Raw genomic sequence first — 24731 nt, 5'->3', positions numbered from 1 at the left:
AACCCACCGTAATTCAATTGGCTTAATAACCCACTTTGTGAAAGTATCTCCGATCTTTTGACAACCATCTACTGCTGTTGCATACGCTTGAAGTGTGTGTTATCGAAAATCCCTAGGATTGCTGATATCAATGTACTTGCTTGCAGCACTCAAGGCACTTGGCTGACATGTCGATCGAAATTCCTATAAAAAGTGCAAGTCGCAAGTATGTGACCAACATTAGTTTGTGGTTTGTTAAACGCAAGTGTTTGGATCATTGTAAACTATGAGGTTTTTCTTCGCTATTGCTGTCCTTTTTGTGGCTAGCTGCTCTGCTGCCAACGTACGTGGTAAGCCCCGTTTGGATGGTCGCATCGTAGGCGGCTATGAAACCGACATCAAGAAGGTTCCCTTCCAAGTGTCCCTGCAAGCAGGATGGCACTTCTGCGGAGGTTCCCTCATTGCCAAGCGCTTTGTTCTTACTGCTGCTCACTGCACTGATGGCGCCTCAGAGTTCAATCCCAACTTCAAGGTACGCGTTGGCTCCTCCTATTCCGAAAAGGGGGGTTTGCTCCTCAAGGTTAATCGCATCCATCAACACCACCAATACAGTGCCAGTGTTGTGGACTATGATTTCTCCATTTTGGAATTGGAGGATTACGACACCAGTGCCTTGGGCTTCGAACTCCAATATGCCAAATTGCCCACCGCCGATGATGTTGCCGATGGCACCCTTGTAACCGTTTCTGGCTGGGGTAATACCAAGAACCCCAACGAAAGTAGCGATGTCTTGAGAGCTGTCCAAGTCCCCAAAGTAAACCAAAAGGTATGCCAAGAGGCCTATACTAATTTCGGAGGCGTTACCGATCGCATGATCTGTGCCGGCTATACTCAAGGTGGCAAGGACTCTTGCCAAGGTGATTCTGGTGGCCCAATGGCTCTTGATGGCACTCTCGTCGGTGTAGTGTCTTGGGGCTTTGGATGTGCTGAACCCAACTATCCCGGAGTCTACGCTCGCGTCGCATCCGTATTGCCCTGGATTGCTGAGAAGACTGGCCTTAGCTTGTAAATGGAAAATGATTATGGAAAAAAAATAAAAACAAAATAACTGAGCATTTCTGAAAGTAAAAAATCGAAGTGTTTTACTGAGATAGTTTTTGGAATTGGGAAAGGAAAAATGATTCCCAATATAGGTTAGAGTTTGTAGTGGCGGTCTGCAAGTAGTCGTTCTTAAGCAGATTGGTCGGTTGTGGTATCACAGGATTGAACCAACCAGATTTCTTTAAAAGCTTGAAAAATATCGATTATTCTCTCTCTGAAAAAGTCTTCCTGAAAAAGTCTTTTTCTCAGATATATTTAAAATGTGGTCTTTATTTATTTTTTTTTTTGCGCTCGTGAGGTTTGGAAAATGCTTTGTCACCCCTGGGGATTAACTCCATCTCGGAACCGCTTTCGCAATTCTTCAAAGTGCATCCTATAATCTGGTGTTTATCCACATCATTTTCGATGTGTCTGCGACCTTAGCTATGAATCCATTATCTTCGCCACTGCGTCCAGGTCCATATTGTTTTAACGCAGCACTTGTTCAGTGTATCTCATCACCATCTCCCAGTAATTATTTTTTCCAGTTCCCTGCGTCTTTCGACCCAGCATACGCAGTGGAAGAATGTGTGTCTGCAACCTCTAGTTCCTCAAAAAAGCATCTGCTAGAAGAGCATTGCCCTTTCTATGCAGGTATTTTCGGAAGTAACCATTGCCTATCAACATTTGTGTAACGTAATAGTTGACGTCGCCGTGCTTCCTATCTCTCCGCATCCTTACATCGGGTATGAGTCGTCTTGTCCACTTTGTCCGATGCTCATTCGTTCACCTTTGTTGCCATCTCCTCTCCTATGGCCTGTGTATGATCCGTTTGAATCTCACCCTGTCCTCTCTGGGTGTTGCACCTCGCTGTGTAGAGCCTGGTGCGCTCCACGGCCTTTAGGTCTATCGAAACCGTTCCATCTACATAGATCAGCTTTGTATCCAGTCGCATTCTTTGATATGTGACCGATCTCTTGGTCTTCAACAGTGTGCCGTCTAGGCGCATATCCATATTTTTTTTGCTAGGAGTAGCAATTCCGTCCTCTGCATCGCAAGTTGCAAGCCGTGGAAGTCCGACCAGTTCTTTGCCCATAGCAAGAGCTGTCGTAGTGTGCGCTCTGCATCTTACGTGATGATTGCAGCGATGACATCAGCATATACGACTAGAAAGGTTCCGTCTGGCATGTTCGTAAACCTCCATTATGATTAGCATTCCAAGGATCCGGTCCAAGTATGGAGCCTTGCACCGCTTTGATGTGACCTCATGTTCACTCGTTCAATCCTGAGAGTTATAGATAAGTACTCTGCTATGCGAGTAACTTCTCATTATTCTCATCAGATACGCCGGGATATAAAAGTCCTCTCTGTGCGTTTGGAAGACGTCAGACTATCTGAGGCTATTATATTCCATCAGCTGTCGTCGCTCTGCATCTTACGTGATGATTGCAGCGATGACATCAGCATATATGACTAGAAAGGTTCCGTCAGGCATGTTCGCAGACCTCCATTATGACTGGCATTCCAAGGATCCGGTCCAAGTATGGAGCCTTGCACCGCTTTGATGTGACCTCATGTTCACTCGTTTCATCCTGAGAGTTATAGATAAGTACCCTATTATGCGAGTTACTTCTCATTATTCTCATCAGATACGCCGGGATATAAAAGTCCTCTCTGTGTGTTTGGAAGACGTCAGACTATCTGAGGCTATTATGTTCCTTCTTCACATACTGTATGGCAAAGAGAACGAACAATTGGCCTAAAGTAGTGGTACCTTTACCTAGCCGCCTCTACTAACTCCAACACATATCTAAGAGCTCCGATCGTGGACATTCCTGTCCGAAAGACCATGTTGTTTCTCTCCTCCCAATATGATGACGACGTGGAGCTGTGGCTTTATAAGTCGCTCCAAAAGCTTGCCAGCCGTATCCAGCATACACAGTGGCATGAGGATGGGGATGTGGTATCACCTTTGCTCTTCCCTAAGAGCGCCAATTTTGTCTCTTTCATACCTCCGGAAAAACACCTCCGCTTTAATATTCTTAGAAGAAATTCAGTCTGTTTTTAGATATCTTCCTGATGATCTTGGCCGGCATTCGGCCGGTACTGGGGGCTTTCCGCTTTGGAGACTGCGGGCGGCATTCTTAAGCTCCTCTATCGTTAACGATCTTATGTTGTCAGTGTGCTCTTGTGGACAATATTTTCCATTGTTCTTCCGTTCATCACCGCTGTGGGGCTCCGTGTGCCGAGTTTATCCATCACAATTTTGTATCCGAGGCCCAAGGGTTTCTAGTGTCAAAGTAGAACATAATATACGGGTAGCCGCTTGCTATGTAAGTTTCTAGTACACTCTAATCTTTCGTCTACCAGGTGATTTCGTCGGACACAAGGGTGATGTCCAGCTTAGTGCCCACCCCTTAGGGTCGCCTAAGGGGTTGGCACGTTTTCACTGTTTAAAACGAATAGCCAGTTCTCGCGATCATAAGTAGAACTCGTCTTGACTCTTGACTTAGTCGTTGGCATGCTTCATTCTATTGCTCTAGAGTCTAAATCGCCAGCTACTATGTAATGCCCGTCTATATTTCACGTTGTATCGTCGATCTCATCAAGTTTCCTTTCGAAGGCGTCGATACAGTCACTGGAGTTGTATCGGTTTCCATTTCCGCTGCTTACTGGTGAGATTCCATCGCGATCTGGATTCCAGAAAGCTGCTGTCTTCCTCAAGCCAGCACACTTGATTTCTTCCTCCATATTGCTCGCTTATAACTATACAATAAGGAATCATGTGAGACCTTCGAATGTCGGCCTGTTATATTCTTAGCATGCCTGCTGTGTGCCTCCTTTACATCTCCCTGAGCCAGGTAGGTGACCAGTCGGACCATTTCCGCTGTGCGATCATATGCAGCATTTCACTGGTGATCGTATTTATTACATAGTCCCATTCCTTTTTTATCAGGTCCCTTGCATTCCCACTATAGATGTCCTGGTTCAAAACACCTAAAGCAGATGTTCTTTCATCCCGATATTTCAGCCAACAATTCGTCATTCCAATCCGGGGCTAGTTTAGCAGCTCATTGGCACAGCTAACTTATAGGGAGACGAAGGATGCCTAGGCTTTCAAGCTCGCTGCTTCCGCCGCGATGTCCTCTTCGTCTTTGCCTCTTTGTCGGGCTTTTTCACTTTAGTTGTTTTCGTTGGTGGTCTCATTTCTATAGCTTTGACCTTCCTCTTCTCCTTGCCGGAGTTATCATCGACTGGACTCGGCGCGCTCATCTTATTTGAGCCGTCGCAGAGACTCCTGCTGTCGTGGGAGTCTCTGCTTTTCTTGGCCTTCTTAGCTTCTCCGCAGTTTTCCAGTTTCTGCGGTAGCTTTCTATGATGCCCAAGATTTCTTCTATCTCTGACACAGAATATTTTACATCCCTGCTGATATTTTTCTGCCTTCCTATGGCCAGTCGCATTTGACGTAGGTTTTCTTGCATTTGCCAAGCGCTTCTTCTTCTGAAAGTTGCATCTTCAAGATGAACTCATGTCTAGAAGTGAAGCCGTTCTCGCATGCTTCTGAGTTATTCTCTGCTGAGGTACAGTCATACTTCTAACTTCCGTTTCAAACTCGATACTGGGACCGGAGGCTCGTGAAGAATTGACTGGCGATCGGTGTACTTTCGAACTACTTCTAAAGATCGATTCCATATCCTCTGCTGATGTGTTGGTTGGTGTCTCCAGTTTGATTGTGTCCCAAATTAGAGCCGTTATCTGTATCTGGAAATGTCGTCGGCCTTTATGTTCGCTTAATGGGTGTCTTTGCAACGTCCTCGCGAGGGTTGACGCAAAACTTTACTTGTACTTGCGTTAAGGGCCATTTCGTGAAGAATGTCACTCCATCCTACTCAGGCAATAGAATACCACAGCTGTCAGCCCGTAGCATCAATTGAAATCCATTATCAAAAATCATCTTCCTGTGTATGCGGCAGGGTCATGGTCCCCTTTAGTGGAGAATCCACGAAGCATCACACTAAACAATAGCAAATGTCTTTTTCTAGCATGTCCTTGACTTCGCCGCTCATGGTTGGGGCTGCTTATTATCCACAGCTGAAATATGAGGGAATACAACACCACACTGAGCTTAGGCAGTCACTTTGACTAGCGTGATACATGATGGAAGAACTTTGGTTCAAACTCTTAATCGAAATGAATACCTGTTGGATCCCCAAATAACCCCTTTGTGGCCTTTATTCCCTAGTAAGGTAGACCAGAATTTCCTTTTTCAACTTAGGACCTTCGGATGTGCATTTCGTGCCGTTTTAAAACTTTATCCACATTTTGTTTATATTTTTAAATTCAATCTCATTTTCCGTGGTCTCAATCTTATAGTCTTGTAGTTATCCCAGCCATAAGATCTTCGTTTAGGTCTACCTTTTTGAAAAGATTTTTGCAGCCCTCTCTGACCTTGATGTCCTATATTTGTCTCTTAATGAAGTTTTAGGACACGTGGACTGAAGTAAATCGTGCAGGTAGATGATGATCATTTAACATTCTTTTTGATCTCCTAGATCTTTACTTCTGCAACAGGAAACATCTCAAACGATATCTCACTACTAGGTGGCATCACAGAATTATGGCATAGCGTTGCAGTGTCTGATAAACATGATAAGTTCTACCAGGCCAAATTTTGGGTCTCGCCACACAGAGGCAGCTACAATGAGCTGCTCAGAATAATGGGTGAGATGGCGCTGAAGTATACCTCGTCCAGGAAACGTGGTTACCAGGTAACATGATCTTGAACTCAGATCAAGCAATTTATGAAAAATTTCTCCCCCGACTCAAGGTGAGATTACAATCTGTATCGTAGTGACCATTACAGGAATGTAAATTTAACGGTAGTGGCCCTAGAGAGTCACAGCAAACCCTTACTGGTGCTTGTCTCTACCTGCCGTATGAGTAGGGCAACCCCTGGAAAATATGGTACAGACCTTGGTCAAATGCTGTAAAACCATGGGGTAAGATCGCACATTTTATCCACCGGCGAAATTTTTTTATCTGCAACAAGGAAAAAACGCGATCGTTCTACAACTTAATCAGGGAACAGGTATAACGCTTAGGAAGAACATTGGCTAGTGTAAGCCTCAAACTGGAATATCCTTCCACATTGCTCCTTTTCGGACCACTACAGAAAAAGTCTCCAAGTTGAGTAGAATAAAGAGGAGTAGGGTGTACAAAAACTCCATGAATCTGGTAGGAGATCAGAAATTAGGGTTCCCTGGGTGGCCTATATAGGACACAAGGTAACTGGAAACGGCAGTAGGATTTGTTAAAGAAACCATGAACGACGCCTTTTTAAAGGCATGAAAAGACGGAACGTACACCGAACGAAACCAGAAGACTGTTAAACTATTGATAGAAATGGATTTTCCGGACAGTCAGGAAGAGATCGTTGATCACTACATCGTAATACCCACGGAAGCGCCCTCTACGAATGACCTCATCGGTGGTTTTTTCTAGGAGGAGAAGAATATGCTGCGATTCGCACTTTCCAGCAATTTTTATCGAAAGGACCTGACAGAATCATCCCGACTCACTGCAGGAATGCCTTGGAGTTATTCTATCATGGCCGAGTTCGATTATTATGGCAAGTCTGTCATGTTGGTCACCGTGGCGCAGAGGTTAGCATGTCCACCGATGACGCCGCACGCCTGAGTTCAAACCCTGGCGGGAACATTCGGAAATCATTTTCTGCGGTGGTTACCCCCACCTAATTCTGGCGATATATGTGAGGTAATGTGCTATTGTAAAAATGGTTTAACAGTGATGTAAAGTCTTTTCTTCCCGCCGTTCGGACACGGCTATAAAAGGGATGGCTTATGATTGGGAGGATAGCTCTCATTTATATGTGAGAAGTTTGCCCACTGTACTCTAATGAAGTTTTCGTGGCAAATCTGCATAGAGAGAAGTCATGGTGGTCATTATTACCAAGGCGGGGAAATAAGGTCAGTCAAAACTTTTACTTAAAACTCTGGAAACACCTGAAGGTCAAGTAAGGGCAGATATCGGAGAACTTCAGTGGAGCTTGCCATCCATAACCATACCTGAAAGATAAGTTAGTGGAGACGGCCCTCCAGAAAATTGTTCTAGTCGAGTCTCTGAACTCTCATGGTAAAAGAAGTTCTATGGGATATCAACATGAATGGCGTAAGATTAATCGGATACGCGATACTCAACCTAGGCAGGTAATGGAAGAGTCACTGAAAAGATTATAGAGTTGGCATACGAAAAATGGGTTGAGGCCTAATACAAGGAATAAATTGGTGCTCTTCATTGCGAGATATAAGATATCGTATTAAAGTTAACCAAAGGATGATTTACTGGATGAATATGTCCATTGTGAGGCTAGTGCTGTCGTATGGAGCACTGTTTTAGTGGAAGGCTTTAGATAGCAAGACGTAAACCTCGTCGAAATTATTTAGAGCCAAGCCGCAGGCGGACTATGATGGGAAGCTGGATATTCCTCTTTTCGAGATCTGTTTTCGAAACAGTGTCGCATAGGTTACGCTTAGGCTGTGGGAACTCGGACGGATACGGCCACAATTCTATTCTAGATTTTTTGCGGAGGGTAGTCTGAGGAAGGTTTTAGAGTACCTGCCACCGAGTCTGAACGGGATTTCTAGCAGAGGTCTGTGCGAATACAATAACCGCAAAAAAATACGGGAAGTGTTGTGTCGCCATAGAAGCTCGTCCGCGCAAGCGAAGCTATCGCCGGTCTCGCATATGCGCCATTTGTCGATCTTCTGAACATAGTTTGTATAGGGGACGGCCAGTGCGCAGTCGGTTGTGAAGTTCGTGCATGGATGCAGGTCTGCCAGGATACTCTAGCCTAACGCGCAGCGAAGGAGGATGATGGATTTGCTGGCTTTTGATTAAAAGTTAGTACGCACTATTATAGGGGTTTTAAACAGACAATGTGCTTTAGGCCATATGGCACATGAGAATTCCACATAATGTGTACTGCAGGAGCTGTCTTGATGAGGAAGGAGAGAATCCTATTGAGTATTTGCTTTGTTCATACACCGATTTACAGGCACAGAGGCTTTCCATCATTGATGTGCGTGACGTATCAGACGTATCCTAAGAAACGTGACAAATACGCTAACAAGACGATAAGGTTCGACAGAGGTCTCGATGTATGTGCGCTCGTGCGTGTTGGATAGATAAGTTTATGTTTTTCAACATCCAGTAGAGTTTATATAGAGTCCAGTTCGGCCCATGGAATTACGAGTACCCTCGCGAGAAAAGAAGTTTTGGGTGAGGAGGTAAAGAAAAAGTGTGAGTTCAAAGTCAGACGTAGAGACAAGAAAGCGAGATGAAGAGATATAAGAAGAGAGAAGGGTGTAAGCTTCTATCCGACGCGAGCACATGCAAAAACATCAGTGGATGAGTGCCGGTCATCGTCTTATTTAGTTTCTACTCAGTGTGCGCCAACCAGTAGGCCTGCGCGTTAATTTACACATGGTCTCGTGTGCAGAACCTGATCTCGTATCCAGTTGAATCCATTTTCTACGAATCTAACGACTCCTCCTAGAGATATGTGCGTAAGATCACTCGTATTGGAGAAAAATTCGTTCACCCAAATCGAATAAAACCGCCCCAAGGGACAAAAGCCCCCACTCGGGGCGAAGTGCTCCAACCTAGTCATTATAGGTATCATAGGAAAGGTAGGTTAGGTAAGGTTGAAAAGAGAGTGCGAATTTGTATCCGCCCCATGCCACTATGGACATACACCTAAGCCAGTAATAGGCTTCTTGTGGCCAGTAAATACTAACAAGTAAAAGTGTGCCGGGCCGAATCTTGGGAAACCACCACAATGGATTCTGCTAAAAATTTATACAAACTAATTTTAGTTGAAGGGCAAAATTGTATTCTACATACCAAACTTCTGTCAAACTAGCAAAAATTAAAGCTTCTAGGAACCGAACAGGGATGATCTAGAGATCGGTTTACATGGGAGCTATATCAGGTTATAGACTGATTTGGAAAGTATTTGGCGCAGTTGTTGGAAATCGTAACAGAAAACTATGTATGCAAAATTTAAACCAAATCGGACAAAAATTGCGGCTTGTAAGGGCCCAAGAAGTCAAATCGGGAGAATGGTTTATATGGGATCTATGACTGATTAAACCGATTCGGACCGTACTTGTCACAGTTGTTGGAAGTCTTAACTAGTCGGACAAAAATTGCAGCTTCCAGGGGCTCAAGAAGCCAAATCGGAAGATCGGTTTATATGGGAGCTATATCAGGTTATAAACCGATTCGGACCGTACCTGGCACTGTTGTTAGAATTCATAACAGAACGTTACATTCAAAATTTCAGCCAAATCGGACAAAAATTGCGGCATGTAAGGGCTCAAGAAGTCAAATCGGGAGATCGGTTTCTATGGGAGCTATATCTAAATCTGAACCGATCCATTTGCAATCCCCAATGACCTACATCAATACTAAGTATCTGTGCAAAATTTCAAGCGACTAGCTTTACGCGTTCGACTAGATTAGTATACCTCCTCCTATGGTGGTGGGTATAAAAAGCAATCTCGAAAAAGAAAATCTTATTTAGGAACTACGTGTTAGTTAGAAAATCCCCTTATCATGTCCCTATGTTGGTACATGTCTGGAATTGTGTCACTACTAAAACCGGACAATGTCTTAGGAAACGCTCCAACTTCTCATCATTCTCCCCCAATGCCCTGCACATGGTATCACTTGCCGCACCGATTTTGCATAAGTGAGCTCATAGTTCTATGATACCGAAAGCTATACTGACCTCTTTCTTACTTACTTTGAGTTATAGCCTCGTCCTCTCACGATCCGGATGTTCTCATAGGATTTTCGTTGTCCTACCAACAAGTTTAGTGTTCCACAGTAGTACAGGCAGTCCGAGTTAAGAGTGTTCGCCGCTTTCGCTCTTAACTCAGACTGCGTCGACCTTAAAGTCATCGGGCTAACCAAATTTATTGACGGCAGTCCTCTTGACTCTGAAAGACATTGACAAAAAGATTAATAATGGCATAGATAATTCCACAAACTGGACCCAGGAACGACCTACGGGTCCTTGAAAATTTTAAACTGCCCTAACATAGACAATATGGGTATCAAATTCAAGATTTTAATGAGTAGATGAGTGACTATACAAAATATAACTCTAGAAGGATTCTAAAACTAAAATATGAAAAATTTTTCATATGTGGCGCTCCTCTTTCCTTTTTCCCATAAAGCGAATATATTTTTTAAAAAATGAGAAAAAAACAAGTAAGAGCGTGCTAAGTTCGGCCGGGCCGATATACCCTCCATCATGGATCCCATTTGTCGAGTTCCATGCGTGGTATCTCTTTTTAGACAAACAAAGAATATTGAATAAGAACTGTTATGCTATTGGAGCTATATCAAGTTATAGTCCGATTCGGACCATAAATGAATGCCGAACATTGTAGAAGTCATTGTGTAATATTTCAGTACATTCGTATAAGAATTGCCGCTTGTAGGGGCTCAAGAAGCAAAATTTGGAGGTTTATATGGGAGCTGCATCAAGCTATTGATCGATTCAGACCATACGTATATCGAAGGTCATGGGAGAAGCCGTTGTACAAAATTTCTGCCAAATCGAATGGGAATTGCGCCCTCTAGAGGCTCAAGAAGTCAAGATCCCAGATCGGTTTATATGGCAGCTATATCAGGTTATGTGCCGATTTGCACCATACTTTACATAGTTATTGGATGTCATAACAAAACACCTCGTGCAAAATTTCAACCTGATCGGATGAGCCTAAAGAAGTCAAGAGCCAAGATAGGTTTATATGAGCTATACTAGATAATGAACCGATTTGAATCATACTTAACACAGTTAAGTAACACTACGTGCAAAATTTCAGTCAAATCGGATGAGAATTGCGCCCTCTAGAGGCTCAAGAAGTCAAGACCCAAGATCGGTTTATATGGCAGTTATATCAAAACATGGGCCTATTTGGCCCATTTACAATCCCATCGACCTACACTAATAAAAATTTTTTGCGCAAAATTTTAAGCGGCTAGCTTTACTTCTTCGAAAGTTAGCGTGCTTTCGACATACTGATGGACGGACGGAGGGACAAAAGGAAGGACGGACAGACGGACGGCCATGGCTAGATCGACTTAAAATGACATGACGATCAAGGATATATATACTTTATGGAGTCTCAGGCGCATATTTCGAGGTGTTACAAACAGAAGGACGAAATTAGTAAACCCCCATCCTATGGTGGAGGATATAAAAATTTAGTAAACAATTTTTACCTTTTTCATCTGAAATTTACCCATGAAAACCCAAATTTTCCAAACATTTAATTTTTTTGCTGAAAGCCCTGTTTTGCACTGCAGTAAAATTTTTTTATTTTTATTTATAGGTTTAAACACTTAAAACTATTCACAATTTTTCATACTGCGCAACTTTATCCAAAACCCATTGCCTCAAATGCCAGACATTGGCATATATACCAGGAAAACCGGGACGTGCACAACCTTCTCCCCAAGATACAACACCAGCCAGTTGATTACGAATTGCTAAAGGACCACCGGAATCGCCTTGGCATGCATCCTTGCCGCCCTTATCTCTATGGCCAGCACACAACATGGCCTCTGTTATGCGACCTTCATAATCCTCATTGCAAAGGGCCTGGCTGACAACGGGAACCTTTACAACATGCAAGTGATGGGGCGAAGGACCACCTTCCGCCAAGGCACCCCAGCCAGTAATTGTAGTCTCAACACCAGTCATGGGAGCCGTATCGATAAGTGCAATGGGCCTTATGGAGAAACCATTCAGAGGCAATGGCAAGCTGAGTATCAACAGGGCAATGTCATTGTTGGTGACTTTGGGATCATAGGACTCATGCATGATGATCTCCTTGACAGGTACCATAACACCATCAGCGCCAGTGCGAAAGTTAGAGCCGGCCACCACCCTAAACTCACTGGGCACTGCTGCAATAACACAGTGAGCGGCAGTTATAATGATTTTCTCCGAATAAATGCTGCCACCACATATGTGTCGGAAGGGATTTTTGGGACTATAGATACTCTTCTTTCGCAAGCTTATTTGATAGCCATAGACACTGATGTCGACAGCATGACCACCTACTATGCGAGATCCCTCCAGTTGAACTTCCGCATCCTCCAAAGGCAGCGAGTGGCCCAAGACAATGCCGAAAAGTAAAAATGTTAGCGCAAATTGCATATTTGCCGTTGATCGAAGTTGTTGATCGGGAATTACAATTTGAACTGTTACAAATCAATGCCACAAGCTTCAAGTGCAGGTGTCTGCTTTGATTGACACTTTTTTGGATTTTTGTTGGGTTTGCTTTTTACCACACCACAAAGTGTGTCATAAATAAATCGCTATCTCTTATTAATGCGAATGACAGACAGCTTTGGAAATTTCCTTCAGGGGCGTTGAAAAGCACGGTGTTTACTTCCTACAAAGGCAATATCAGCAGAGTGGTGTATCAAATCGCTGGTTAAGGCCATAAGTCGAGGAGTAAGTTACCCATAAAAAAAGCTCAAAATCTATAAAAAGCTCACACCTTGAGTATAGAGCACACAATAGTAGGCGACATTTTAAAGGACAGCATTTGGCAGCTATGCGTTTAACTATCAACATTGTTGCTGTGATTGCCATTGCGTCTGGTTGTCTGTCCGCCTCCTCGGACGATCGCATTGTGGGTGGTTTTGAAATCGATATCAGAGACATTCCCTTTCAAGTGTCCCTGCAAGGTGGCTGGAATTTTTGTGGAGGTTCTTTAATATCAAAACGCTACGTTCTAACCGCCGCTCACTGCACTGAACATCACTCGCAAGAATACCCACATTTTAAAGTGCGCATAGGCTCAAATCATTCACAAAAGGAAGGTCTACTTCTGCAACCAATTCGCATTTATCAACATCTTCAATACAATCGCAAAACCAAGGATTATGACTTCTCAATACTCGAACTAGAAGACTATGACAGCAGTGAACTGTTTTTTGAAATTCAATATGCCAAATTACCCGCCAACGATGATGTGCTGGCCGAGGGTACTCTTCTCACCGTTTCCGGCTGGGGTAATACCAAAAATCCCCATGAAAGAACCGATGTTCTAAGGGCTGCCCGTGTGCCCAAAGTCAATGAAGATGCCTGTAAGAAAACCTACAATGAGCATGGTGTGGTAACTGGTCGCATGTTGTGTGCCGGTTATCCTCAAGGTGGCAAAGATTCCTGCCAAGGTGATTCCGGAGGTCCCTTGTCTCTCGATGGTACTCTGGTGGGTGTGGTCTCTTGGGGTTTTGGTTGTGCGGAGCCCATGTATCCAGGGGTATATGCTCGTGTAGCATCCGTAGTGCCATGGATTGCTGAAACTGCTGGCCTTAGTTTGTAGATTGTAGTGAATATTTAGAAACTATTATGGGAAATGGGAGAAAATATAAATGTTGCACAGTGTTTTATTTTGTAAAAAGTTCAATGGTGTTTTGAAACAATGCAATAAAAGAGGAGAAAAGTTTGTTGTTGTATCAGTGTGTTGTATTAGACCCATTCATCTGATGGAGTCCGTCCAGATCTTGGAAATCTGCGGATAAATCGAGCACCTGAGGGACCTGGTCCAGTAGGCAGATTTCAGCCTTGAAACCCCTAGGTCTAGCACGACTGGGCTAGACCAGAGAAGAATGAAATCTGCCTTTTCACGAGGAAGACGAAGGTGGGCCACGTTTCCCCAATAGAAGAATTTCGATATCTGACAAGGTCGAATACTGAGGTGTGATATTGGACAGAAGACTGAATTGGAAGTGTCACATTCAGAAGCGTACTAAGCATGCTAACAGATATTGGGCATTAGGTAGGCGGCCCTTAGGCTCGAAATGGGGCCTGAATACTAAGATAGTCCACTGCCTCTACAGGAGCGTGATTAGATCAATACTTACTTACGCCTCAATAGTTTGGTGGACTGCTATGGAGAAAAAGTTCAACATAAGGACCATACAACAGGTTCAGAGAACATATTTTCTTGGCATAGTCGGAGCGATGAGGACCACGCCCACTAGGGCACTGGAGACTATTCTAGATATCTGACCACTGCGGCTAAAAGATTTAAGGCGATGGATTGAGGATAGGAGCAGCTTATACCATCGTGGTATAATCGAGGCAACGATAGGAAACCTGGAAGGAATGGACGAAGTTTCCAATGGGATACCATAGACGACACTTGAGGTCGAGTGGGAGGCTCTGCTGCCAGTGGCACCGTTTAAGATTGACGTTATCGTCTAGTATTGCCATTGTGAAGATCATGTTACACGGATGGATCAAAGCTAGAGGACAGAGTGGGCGTATGGGTCTGCGTTGAGAATCCAGGGGCTGAGATCTGTTTTAGACTGCCTAACCATACTACAGTCCTGCAGGCGGAGATCCCGGTGATGACGGAATTCGTGATCACCGGGATATCCGCTTTCGATATCATAACGGGGCACATATGACTATGAGCTTACTTATCTTAAATCGGTGCGGCAAATGATGGAGACACTATACCAGACATGAACCTACTTAGGGGCGTGGCATGGAAAACACTTAAGGGTTTTGTAAGTAACACGAAATGTCTAACTTAGATATCGTATTTCGAGGTTACTTTTTTAGTATTCACAGCACACCACAAGGCGATTACTGGCTTAAGTGTATGTCCATAGTAGCATGGGGCGGATTAAAATCCGCACCGTCTTTTCAACTTAACCTAACCTAAGTCCAGTAGCAATGGTTGGGCATTCAAACGATTGGCGTGTGTTGGGTGATCCCAGGTTATAATCGGGACACATATCCAATACGCAGTCATCAATCCCAACTCTATAGGAATTGAGGTGGCTGGATTCGGCGGAATGCAATTTAGCTAGAACTACTATGGTTTGTCGAAAAAGGCTAACTTCTTTAGCCACAATAGGTGGCGGTCAATCTCTAAGGACTGCATTCACTCGGCAGCTGTTCAATGCTTGTGTTACCGTGTCTGAAACACCAACTCAACTAGAGATTCTATCTTGTTGTGCTGAACCCCTCACTCTAGATCATGTAGATCCAGCCTGATATCTCTGGACTGTGAATGTCTATCCACAAAATGGTAATGAAATGGTCTTTGCGACAGCAGCCCAGTAGAAACTGCTTAGATTGCATGAAGTTGTGCCTTCGGGTGGAGATATCTCCTGGTGGAGGTGATCCACCTGAAGACTGAGGAGACAGCCCGACGCAAAACGTTGGACATCATTCTGATAGATATGAATGTTATTGCACCGCGTAACGCTCAGCTGGTGAGTCCGGCGCTGCATGGTTTTTCACTGACCGGCCAATTGCTTTATATATATAAAATTGTCTTTATGGGCACCCCAAGCGCTGTCGGCAAGCGACTTGAAGACTTTATTTATAAAGGGTGATTTTTTAACTATTATCTTTTTGGCAACACTGGATTAAACGGCCCACGCACGTTTCGTGTTTTGTTTCTCTGTCAAACATCTTTTGGGATGTAAATGCCTATCCATGGTAATGAAATGATCAGCAGCCCAATAGAAACTGCTTACACTGCATGAAGTTGTGCCTTCGGATGGAGGTATCTCCTGGTGGAGGTGATCCACATGAAGACTGAGGAGACAGCCTGACGACAAACATAGGACATAATTCTGATAGATCTGAATGTTATTCCACCGCTTAATGCTCAGTTGGTGAGTCCGGCGCTGCATAGTTTTTCACTGACCGCCCAATTGCTTTGTATAAAAAAGTTGTCCCCAAGCTCTGTCGGCAAGCGACTTGACTTTTTTTCTAAAGGGCGATTTTTTAGCTATTATCTTTATGACAACACTGGTTTAAACAGCTCACGGACGTTTCGTGTTTTGTTTCACTGTCAAACATCTTCAGTTTGGTCTATAATTTAACCATGAATCATCTTACAAACGAACAACGCTTGCAAATTTTTGCATTTTATTATCAAAATTCATCATTATCAAAGTTCATCGCGCTAAAATTGTGTTCAGCGATGAAGCTCATTTTTGGACAAGCACAGTTGTCCATTTTGATGTGAAGATCATCCAGAATCGTTGCAAGAGCTGTCAATGCATTCAGAAAAAGTCACAGTTTAGTGGGGTTTATGGGCTGGTGGCATCATTGGACCGTACTTCTTCAAAGATGATGCGAATCGTAACGTAACTGTGACTGGTGAGCGCTATTGTGAGATGATATCCAACTTTTTTTTGCCCAAAATGCAAGAGCTTGGCTGCATGACATGTGGTTTCAACACAACGGTGCCACATGCCACACAGCACGCCTAACAATGGACTTATTGAGAGGTGAGTTTGGTGAACATTTTATTTTACGCTCGGGACCGGTCAATTGCCCGCCTAGATCGTGCGATTTAACGCCTGAAGATTATTTTTGTGGGGCTATGTTATAGCTTATGCCCATACAGACAAGCCCGCTTCTATTGACGCATTGGAAGACAACATTGAAGCATTTATTCGTAAGATACCGGCCGAAATGTTGGAAAGACTATTACAAAATTTAACTAAGCGGATGAACCAATTGAGGCGGCGCACTCACGGTCAACATTTGCATGAAACAATCTTCAAACATTGAATTATATGGACTGTACATCGATTCAAATAAAGATTTCATGTATTTTTCAGAATTTTATATATCTTTTTTGAAAAACTTTCTTTCTGGGGTTTATGCTCAGACCGTCCAGTCACTGTGTTGCAGAGAAAAATCGATAGCATCCAGATACTTTGATCTACCAGCTACGTCCGAGCATCCGGTAGCTCGAGCTTGTCATAGCTAGGTTCTGTTCAGGTTCCTTCATCTCTTAAAACGCCCACAAAGGCTGTCTGAATCTTTGAGGGAGAGAGAGAGAACGTTCTTGAACGAATTTACCTCGCTCTTGTACTTATATTCAATTCGCCCTTGTACTTGTTTAGGGATTTTCTGTACAGGTCCCAGTCCGCTTACAACTTGGTTTTATTCGCCTTATTATAGGCCCTCCTCTTAGTCCTTCTATGTCTCCTAAAGTCCCCGTTTCACCAAACAGGCTTAACATGATTCTTGCCAGCAGGAGTACACTATGGCGGCGTTCTTGGATATTGAGGGGGCTTTCAATAATGTCGCACTGGACGGCGTTCAACCCTTATATCTCCCAGTGAAATAATAATATGCGAATGATGCGATGTACCTTGGCATAATCCTCGATTCGAAGCTATCCTGGAATAGGAATACGGAGGAAAGAAAGCCGTAAGGCACTGTGCGTTTTTACTCCTGCAGGAGAATGTTCGGTAGGAAGTGGGGGGTAACCCCCCAGATGATTAATTGGATGTATACGGCCATTGAGAGACCAGTATGGTGGATAAAAAGACTCGTGTGAGACTCTTGTGAGGGAGTTCGAGAGGGGTTCAGAAACTTGCCTTGCGAATGCTGTGTTTCAGGGGGAGGGAATCTTCAACTTGGGCTCCAAGATTAAGTCAGGGACTGGGTTGGGGGTCTACTCCGACGCGCTAAACATTGGTATGTCTCAGAGATCACCGGAAGAGTATACGGTTTTTCTGCCAGAGGTCTGTGCCAGAGAAATTCTGTTAATGGGTCTACCACCTTTAAAATTCATGATTTATGTGGACTTTATGGCGGCGCTTAAGTCCTTAGATTCGAGGTCGGAGAGGTCGAGGTGTTAGGCGTTTCTGGATAGGCTCCGGATCCACAATGTGATGATGATATATAGGGATTCAGGGGAATGAAGGAGCGGACGAATGCGCCAGGAGAAGTTCGCCTGCGCCGAACCAGCCCCCGACCTTGCCTACCTGTCATTTTTCGAACTACTGAAAGATGGCCAGAGAGGGGTCAGTGGCAAGATGGGATGGTTGCCAGACCGCTAGGCGCTCTGGCGTGCCATCGACCGAAGGATGACTGATAAGAGGTCGCTGAGCACATTGACAGGGGTCATAACCGGACACAGAGCCATAGGCCGCATGGCAGAACAAATGGAAATACCGCACAATGTCTTGTGCGTGCGGGAGTTGCCTTGATGAGGATGAGGAGGAGGCCATCGATCACTTGCTCTGTTCATATCTGGGTCTGCAGGGATGCAGCCTCTGCTTGCTGCGGAGGCGGTTCTTATGCAACCTGGGTGATCTTGCGAATGTGCTTCTCGGAGGTCTCCTGAGCTTTGTGTGTGTGTTTGCGACGGATGGTGCGAAAAGATCCGGCGAAGGCACACACGTGCTTGCATGAGCGATAGCCGTTTTAGCCCCCGCTCTGGTTCTCCTTTCATCCTATTTCTTTTTTTTTCGTGTATTATCTCTGGATATGGCCAGAGGTCTCACATCATTTTTCTGTTTTTTCTTTCTAGGCTATCACAATGGGCCAAACTGGCCTCCGAGTGAACTCTCCATTAAACCTAACCAAAGGTTAGGTAAGAATCATTTGTTAGTTCGAAATGTGAAGTGCTTTAGACAGATGGACGGACATGGCTAGACTGACTTGAAATTTCATGTCAACCTGTATTTCGGTCCATAAGGCAGCCTCACCTAAACATGGTCCGATTTAGACCAGATGCAGTTTAAAAGTATACATTTTGTGGACTCGAACTTTTAATCGGGAGATATGTCTAAGCAGCAACTAGATCAAAATATAGAACGATTTCGACTGTTCAAGAACTTAATCAACGAATTAACAAAATATTAGTGTCCTGTTTCACTAGGTTAGGTTGAAAAGAGGGTGCAGATATAAATCCGCCCCATGCCACTATGGACATACACTTAGCCTGTAATCGGCATTTTGTGCGCTAAAAACTAATCACGAAAAAAGAAATTTTAAGTTGGGAATTCCGTGATACTTACAAAATCCTTAATTATTATCCATACCCCTGCCTTAAGCATCTAGCCATAATGAACGAACAAAATAAAACATATTGATGTCTTTCTACCATCGACTGTGGTTATCTTATAGATGGTCATAGCTGATCACCTCATTTTTATTTCAATATAGTTTTTTGGAATCTACATTATTCTTCTTGGGAAGTCTTCTCCAAAATCCAAGCCTTCAGAGCCCATACATTGGCATAAACTCCTGGATATTCAGGACGAGCACAACCGGCACCCCAAGACACCACTCCAGCTAATTTATTGCGTATGGCCAAGGGACCACCGGAATCACCTTGACATGCATCCTTGCCACCTATACCGCGAAGCCCTGCACACAACATTTGGTCAGTAATAAGATCCTTATAGTCTTCATTGCATTGTTCTTGACTGACAATTGGCACATCGACTGCATTCAAATCTAAAGGCGAAGGAGCATTTTCCGCCAAGGCTCCCCAACCTGTAACCGTAGATTTGGTGCCAGCAGTGGGTGCCGTATCCATCAACTCAATGGGGCGAATTGTAAAACCATTCAAGGGTAATGGTATGTCCAATTCCAACAGGGCAATGTCATTGTTAAACGTTTGAGGATTGTAGAATTCATGCATAAGGATCTGCTTGACAGGTACCATAACACCATCCGTGCCAGTGCGAAAATTAGAGCCGGCCACCACTTTGAATTCGCTGGCCACACTGGCAATAATGCAGTGAGCTGCTGTTATGATGAACTTTTCGGAATAAATGCTGCCTCCACAAATGTGTTGATACGGTTCATAAGGGGCAAATATGCTTTTTTTGCGCAGACTTATCTGATAGCCATAGGCACCAATATCAACAGGATTACCGCCCACAATACGTGAGTCATCACTTTCCATAGCCTTATCCTTTGTTTCCTCCAAAGGCAAAGCATGGCCAAAAACAAAAGACACAAGTAAAAGAATTGCGACAAGTTTCATTTTCACCGCTGAACCGTTGTAATTGGTATCGAGTTTAAAAGACGACTGTTGCGTAGGTCAAATTGGTCAGTTCTATCTACGAGTTGCTGGTTCAATGTTTTGAGCCCATTGTTAAAGAATTATTGCTGGCTGATTTTCTTCATTTTAGGTTATTGCTTTATGATTTTACAATCGTGTTATCTTAAATAATTCGCCAGCGATTGTTTATATCTATGATAACATGATTTTTACTTACCCAATGTTTTGATTGGCGGCTTTTGAACTTTTTTTTTAGAAATTGCGATATATTTAATTTATAGCAATTTTATAGGAAGTCTAAATGCAAGGAATGTCTTGTGAAGCTCCTAAATGTATGCTTTAATATTTTCAATACTATACAATACAACCCAGCGAACATAACGAGTATATATAACATGTAACCAGTAAAACTTCGTCAACTTCAAATGGGACGAAAAATCGTAAATAAATTACTGAAAGATAAAGAATTTGAACTTCGCACATAGACTGGTTGTGAATATAGAAAAACGAGAATTATCTAAGAACATGCAGCAAGCAGAATTCTGCTCTCAATAGCATGCAGTTTGCGTCGTTTGCATTTTCTAAATATGCATTATTTCCTTTCCCGCGTAGGAAACTATGGCGTAATGCACGTATAAAGGGTTTTGGCAGTCGTAGCTTCCAATTTTTTTAATATCTGTAAATTTGAATTATTAATGTTTTCGGCAGAACTGCTTGCTTTAAAAAAAAAACATAATTACCGACACCAATAAGCATTTAATTTGCGGTAACATTTTGGGAGCGCAAACATTTTTCTGTTAGCCTCTTTGGAATTACCTCTACCAGAGTTTGTGTTTGACAAGTTTTTTGATTAATTTACTTCAATGTTGGTACCTTAGCATCTGTAGTCGAGAGTTATGATTCAATAATACTGTAATCGCCGCCGAATTGAAGACGATATCAGCGAGATGGTAGTAGAAGTGAGCGTAAACTAAGTTCACGACAAAACTGAGAAAGTTTTCTGGGGCCCAACGAAGGAATCTAAAAGTGTAGGAGGGACACAACCACTTCTGCGGAAACTGGTATAAAGATCAGATCATTCTAATAGCAGAACACTGGGAAACCGCTGTAAAAGAAGAAGAGCTCTCCGCTTTCAAGTACTCGTTGCAGACTCATCCCTTCCCCAATGGAGTCTCAAGATCCTAAGTATGCAGCCCTCTTCTTCTTCTTGTTAACAACCGGCATCATTAAGCTTAGTTTTAAAGCCATAGGAAGTTCAATATTTCCCAAATTTAGTTAATTTTAACTATTGTTGAGGTTCAAAAGTTTTTGAGGCAGGTTACATGGTATGTAAGGCCTGGGAGGAAGATGACGATCGTTGGAGCATTTCTTATATAGACACCAACGAGTAGATGGATTGCCATAAAAGGGAATTAGAGTCCGCACCCTCCAACCTTAACTAACCTTGTCTAAGGGAGTTAAAGGAACCACATTGGACGTCCTAGAACTTCTTCTCATTCTCATTGGACAAGTTACGTAGGAAGCAATTTACTGCCTTGCTTCTGATTCACTCGTGTGAGTATCCTTCCAACCAATTGTGTGCTTCCTCAGGCCACAAAAGACCATCGAGGCTTGTCCACTTAAAAATCCCTTCTTACTTGTGTGCTCACGTAAGCCTAGAGTAACTGTTTCGCATGGTGAGCTTCTTGCACTTTTTATTCCCTCCACCATTTCGTCTTTTTGTTTGTAACACCTCGAAATAGGCGTCTAAGACCCTATAAAGTATGTAATGACATTTTAAGTCGATCTAGCCAAATCCGTCCGTCCGTCTGTTTGTCAAAAGCACGCTAACTTTTGAAGGAGCAAAGCTAGCCACTTCAAATTTTGCACAAATACTTTTTATTAGTGTAGGTCAGTTGGTAAAATTGTAAATGGGCCAAATCGGTTCATGTTTTGATATAGCTGCCAAATAAACCGATCTTGGGTTATGATTTTCTTGAGCCTGTAGAGGGCGCAAATCTCGTCCGATTTGGCAGAAATTTTTGCACGTGGTGTTTTGGTATCACTTCCAACAAATGTGCAAAGTATGGTTGAAATCGGTTCATAACTTGATATAGCTGCCATATAAACCGATCTCAGGTCTTGACTCCCTCAGCTGTTAAAAGGAGCAATTTTTAGCCGATTTGACTGTAATTTTGCACGCGGTGTTTTGATATTACTTTCAACAACTGTGCTAAGTATGGTTCAAATCGGTTCATAACCTGGTATAGCTGCCATATAAACCGATCTTAGATGTTGAGTTCTTGAGCCGCTAGAGGGCGCAGTTCTCATCCGATTTGGCTGTAGTTTTGCATGAGGTGTTTTGGTATCACTTGCAACAACTGTGCTAAGTATGGTTCAAATCGGTTAATAACCTGGTATAGCTGCCATATAAACCGATCTTGGATCTTGAGTTCTTGAGCCGTTAGAGGGCGCAATTCTCATCCAATTTGGCTGAAATTTTGCATGAGGTGTTTTGTTACGACTTCCAACAACTGTGTTAAGTATGGCGCAAATTGGTACATAACATAATATAGCTGCCATATAAACCGATCTGGGATATTGAATTCTTGAGCCTCTAGGGGGCGAAATTCTAATCCGATTTGGTTGAAATTTTGTACAATGGCTTTTCCCATGCGTGTTCAATATGGTCAGAATCGATCTGTAGCTTGATACAGCTCCCATATAAACCGATCTCCCGATTTTGCTTCTTGAGCCCCTACAAGGCTCATTCTCATCCGAATGCACCGAAATATTACACAATGACTTCTACAATGTTCAGCATTCAATTCATTTATGGTCCGAATCGGACTATAATTTGATATATCTCGAATAGCATAACAGTTATTATTTACTATTCTTTGTTTGCCTAAAAAGAGATAAGGCGCAACAAACTCGATAAACGCGATCCATGGTGGAGGGTATATAAGATTCGACCCGGCCGTACTTAGCACGCTCTTACTTGTTATTCATGCGCTTAGTGAGGCTACAATTGATAAATTTTTTTGTCTCTCCTACAATTTCCACGTCATTGTACTATTCGTCCGAGAACGTAATTCACACGTGGATTTTACAGGCCACAAATTAAAGCTGCCCATTATCCATCCGAGAAATTTCCCTAATTCAAGTGGAAGTCTGCCGTCAGACTCACTCACTCACTTAGACGTTTTCGTCCATTGTAATACCACAGAAACGGGAGAAGTAAGATGCCTTCTAGTTCCTACCGTTGAACTATCCAGATCTCTTTAAAAAGACCAACAACTTCCGAATGTTCACATCCGCTTAATCAGACAAGTTCTCGAAGAAATTATAAACTAAAGAGGAACCCCTTCGACTGCCAGTTACTGGCAACCTTCAGTCCGTCAGCATGTTTTCGGATCAGGCAGTAACTGTCACGAATGACCGAAACGTTCCTTCTAACCAGCGACAGCAAAGCGGTAAACTTCTTAAAGTCTAAATTAGGCCACATAATTTTCGCATAATTATTTGAATTATAACTTCCTGACCAGCAAAACGCCCAAGTATTTTGCCCTTTCAGTAATTGGGACATTCTCTCATCCCAAGTAGACAAGTCTTAGTGCTGTTTGATACGAGTAGCTTCCGTGTTGGCTTAACGCCCCGGTTGAATATAATGCGCCTACCAATGCCCTCATACATGACTGAAGCCAGCATGAGTACCAATTCGATCCCACGTTTGATTGGACGTGATCTCCCCCTTAGTTAGGAGCGAAGGACCATCTCAAACTCCTTCCGATCTATGGGTCACGGCTCTCAGTTGATTAGATGCAATACCACAACGAGTATCTATATGCAGATTCCTGCGTTTTTAAGTCCAAACTACAGCCACCACGGATTCCTTATCATAATCAAGCTGGAACCGAAATACCTGGGGCTCCTGCTTCCAGTGGTACCAGATTAAGGACTCAGGTTCGACCACGTACTCCAACTACTTCCAGTTGAACTCCAAACAGTTCCAGACTGATCACGTCATTCAGAAATCAGGTGGCATAACCCAAAATCACTCAGCACAGGACTGAGCCAAAACAGGAATGCCACCGAGACATTTAAACAACACGGTATTCATTCGGTATACATATACGTGTGGAAATCATTCTAACCATCAGAACTTCTACACTCACACCCACACGACTTCGAAGACTTCAACGGTACAGCAGTTTTCAACTCACCGACCTTTTCAATGGAGTCTACTAAATACTCATCCATGCTCAATCCCATCGTTTCCACCGTCCGTCACCACCTATCCATCCATCACCTTCCTGCCATCCATCCTGCCGTCTACCACCGTTTATACACCATTTATACACCACTGTTCTACGATACCTGGATAGCATTAATCTTCCACTTCCCACCGTGATGGAGAGCTCCTATATACTTTTCACCTAATGGACCCCTTGGGGGATCCCAAGGAGACAAGTGCCACTCTGGGTAACTTGTATCTCCCACTGAAAGAACAACTTCTGTCTTACACGGATATACGCCTAGACCAATTTTGGTAGCCCACTTCGCTTTCGCACTTAGTGCTTCCTGAAGTATATATAAGAGTGCTGAGGAACATTCCACAAATGCAATAGCCACGTCATCTGTATATCCGAGAACTTTTAAATCTTTTTCTTGCAGAGACAGTACACCTTCTTTAGGAGTTACTATCCTGAACCATTTTTTGAGATCTACATATCCCAAGCCTGCCGTAATTCATCTTTTAGTAAGTAAGTTATTAATAAATTTCTGTATGGTAGT

General features: G+C 43.2%; 2 protein-coding genes across 2 annotated transcripts; both read left to right on the top strand.

The window, feature by feature from the left end:
• The first annotated feature begins 218 nt into the window (after positions 1-218).
• On the top strand, positions 219-1056 carry LOC106091293 (trypsin 5G1). Its single transcript, XM_013257771.2, has one exon. It carries the CDS (start codon positions 266-268, stop codon positions 1046-1048), a length of 783 nt encoding a protein of 260 aa, XP_013113225.1. The 5' UTR covers positions 219-265; the 3' UTR covers positions 1049-1056.
• Positions 1057-12579: 11523 nt separating this feature from the next.
• LOC106091301 (trypsin 5G1) lies at positions 12580-13603 on the top strand. The gene has a single exon (XM_013257780.2). The coding sequence runs from the start codon at positions 12720-12722 to the stop codon at positions 13491-13493; it is 774 nt and encodes a 257-aa protein (XP_013113234.2). The 5' UTR covers positions 12580-12719; the 3' UTR covers positions 13494-13603.
• Positions 13604-24731: the final 11128 nt, after the last annotated feature.

The sequence above is a fragment of the Stomoxys calcitrans genome, chromosome 5 (genome assembly GCF_963082655.1).
Source record: "Stomoxys calcitrans chromosome 5, idStoCalc2.1, whole genome shotgun sequence".
NCBI lineage: Eukaryota > Metazoa > Arthropoda > Insecta > Diptera > Muscidae > Stomoxys > Stomoxys calcitrans.
Note: the sequence above shows the minus strand (reverse complement) of the source record. Positions and strands in the feature narration are given on the sequence as shown.

Coding starts and splice junctions, on each gene's coding strand:
- LOC106091293 (XM_013257771.2), top strand. CDS start 266: ATGAGGTTTTTCTTCGCTATTGCTGTCCTTTTTGTGGCTAGCTGCTCT.
- LOC106091301 (XM_013257780.2), top strand. CDS start 12,720: ATGCGTTTAACTATCAACATTGTTGCTGTGATTGCCATTGCGTCTGGT.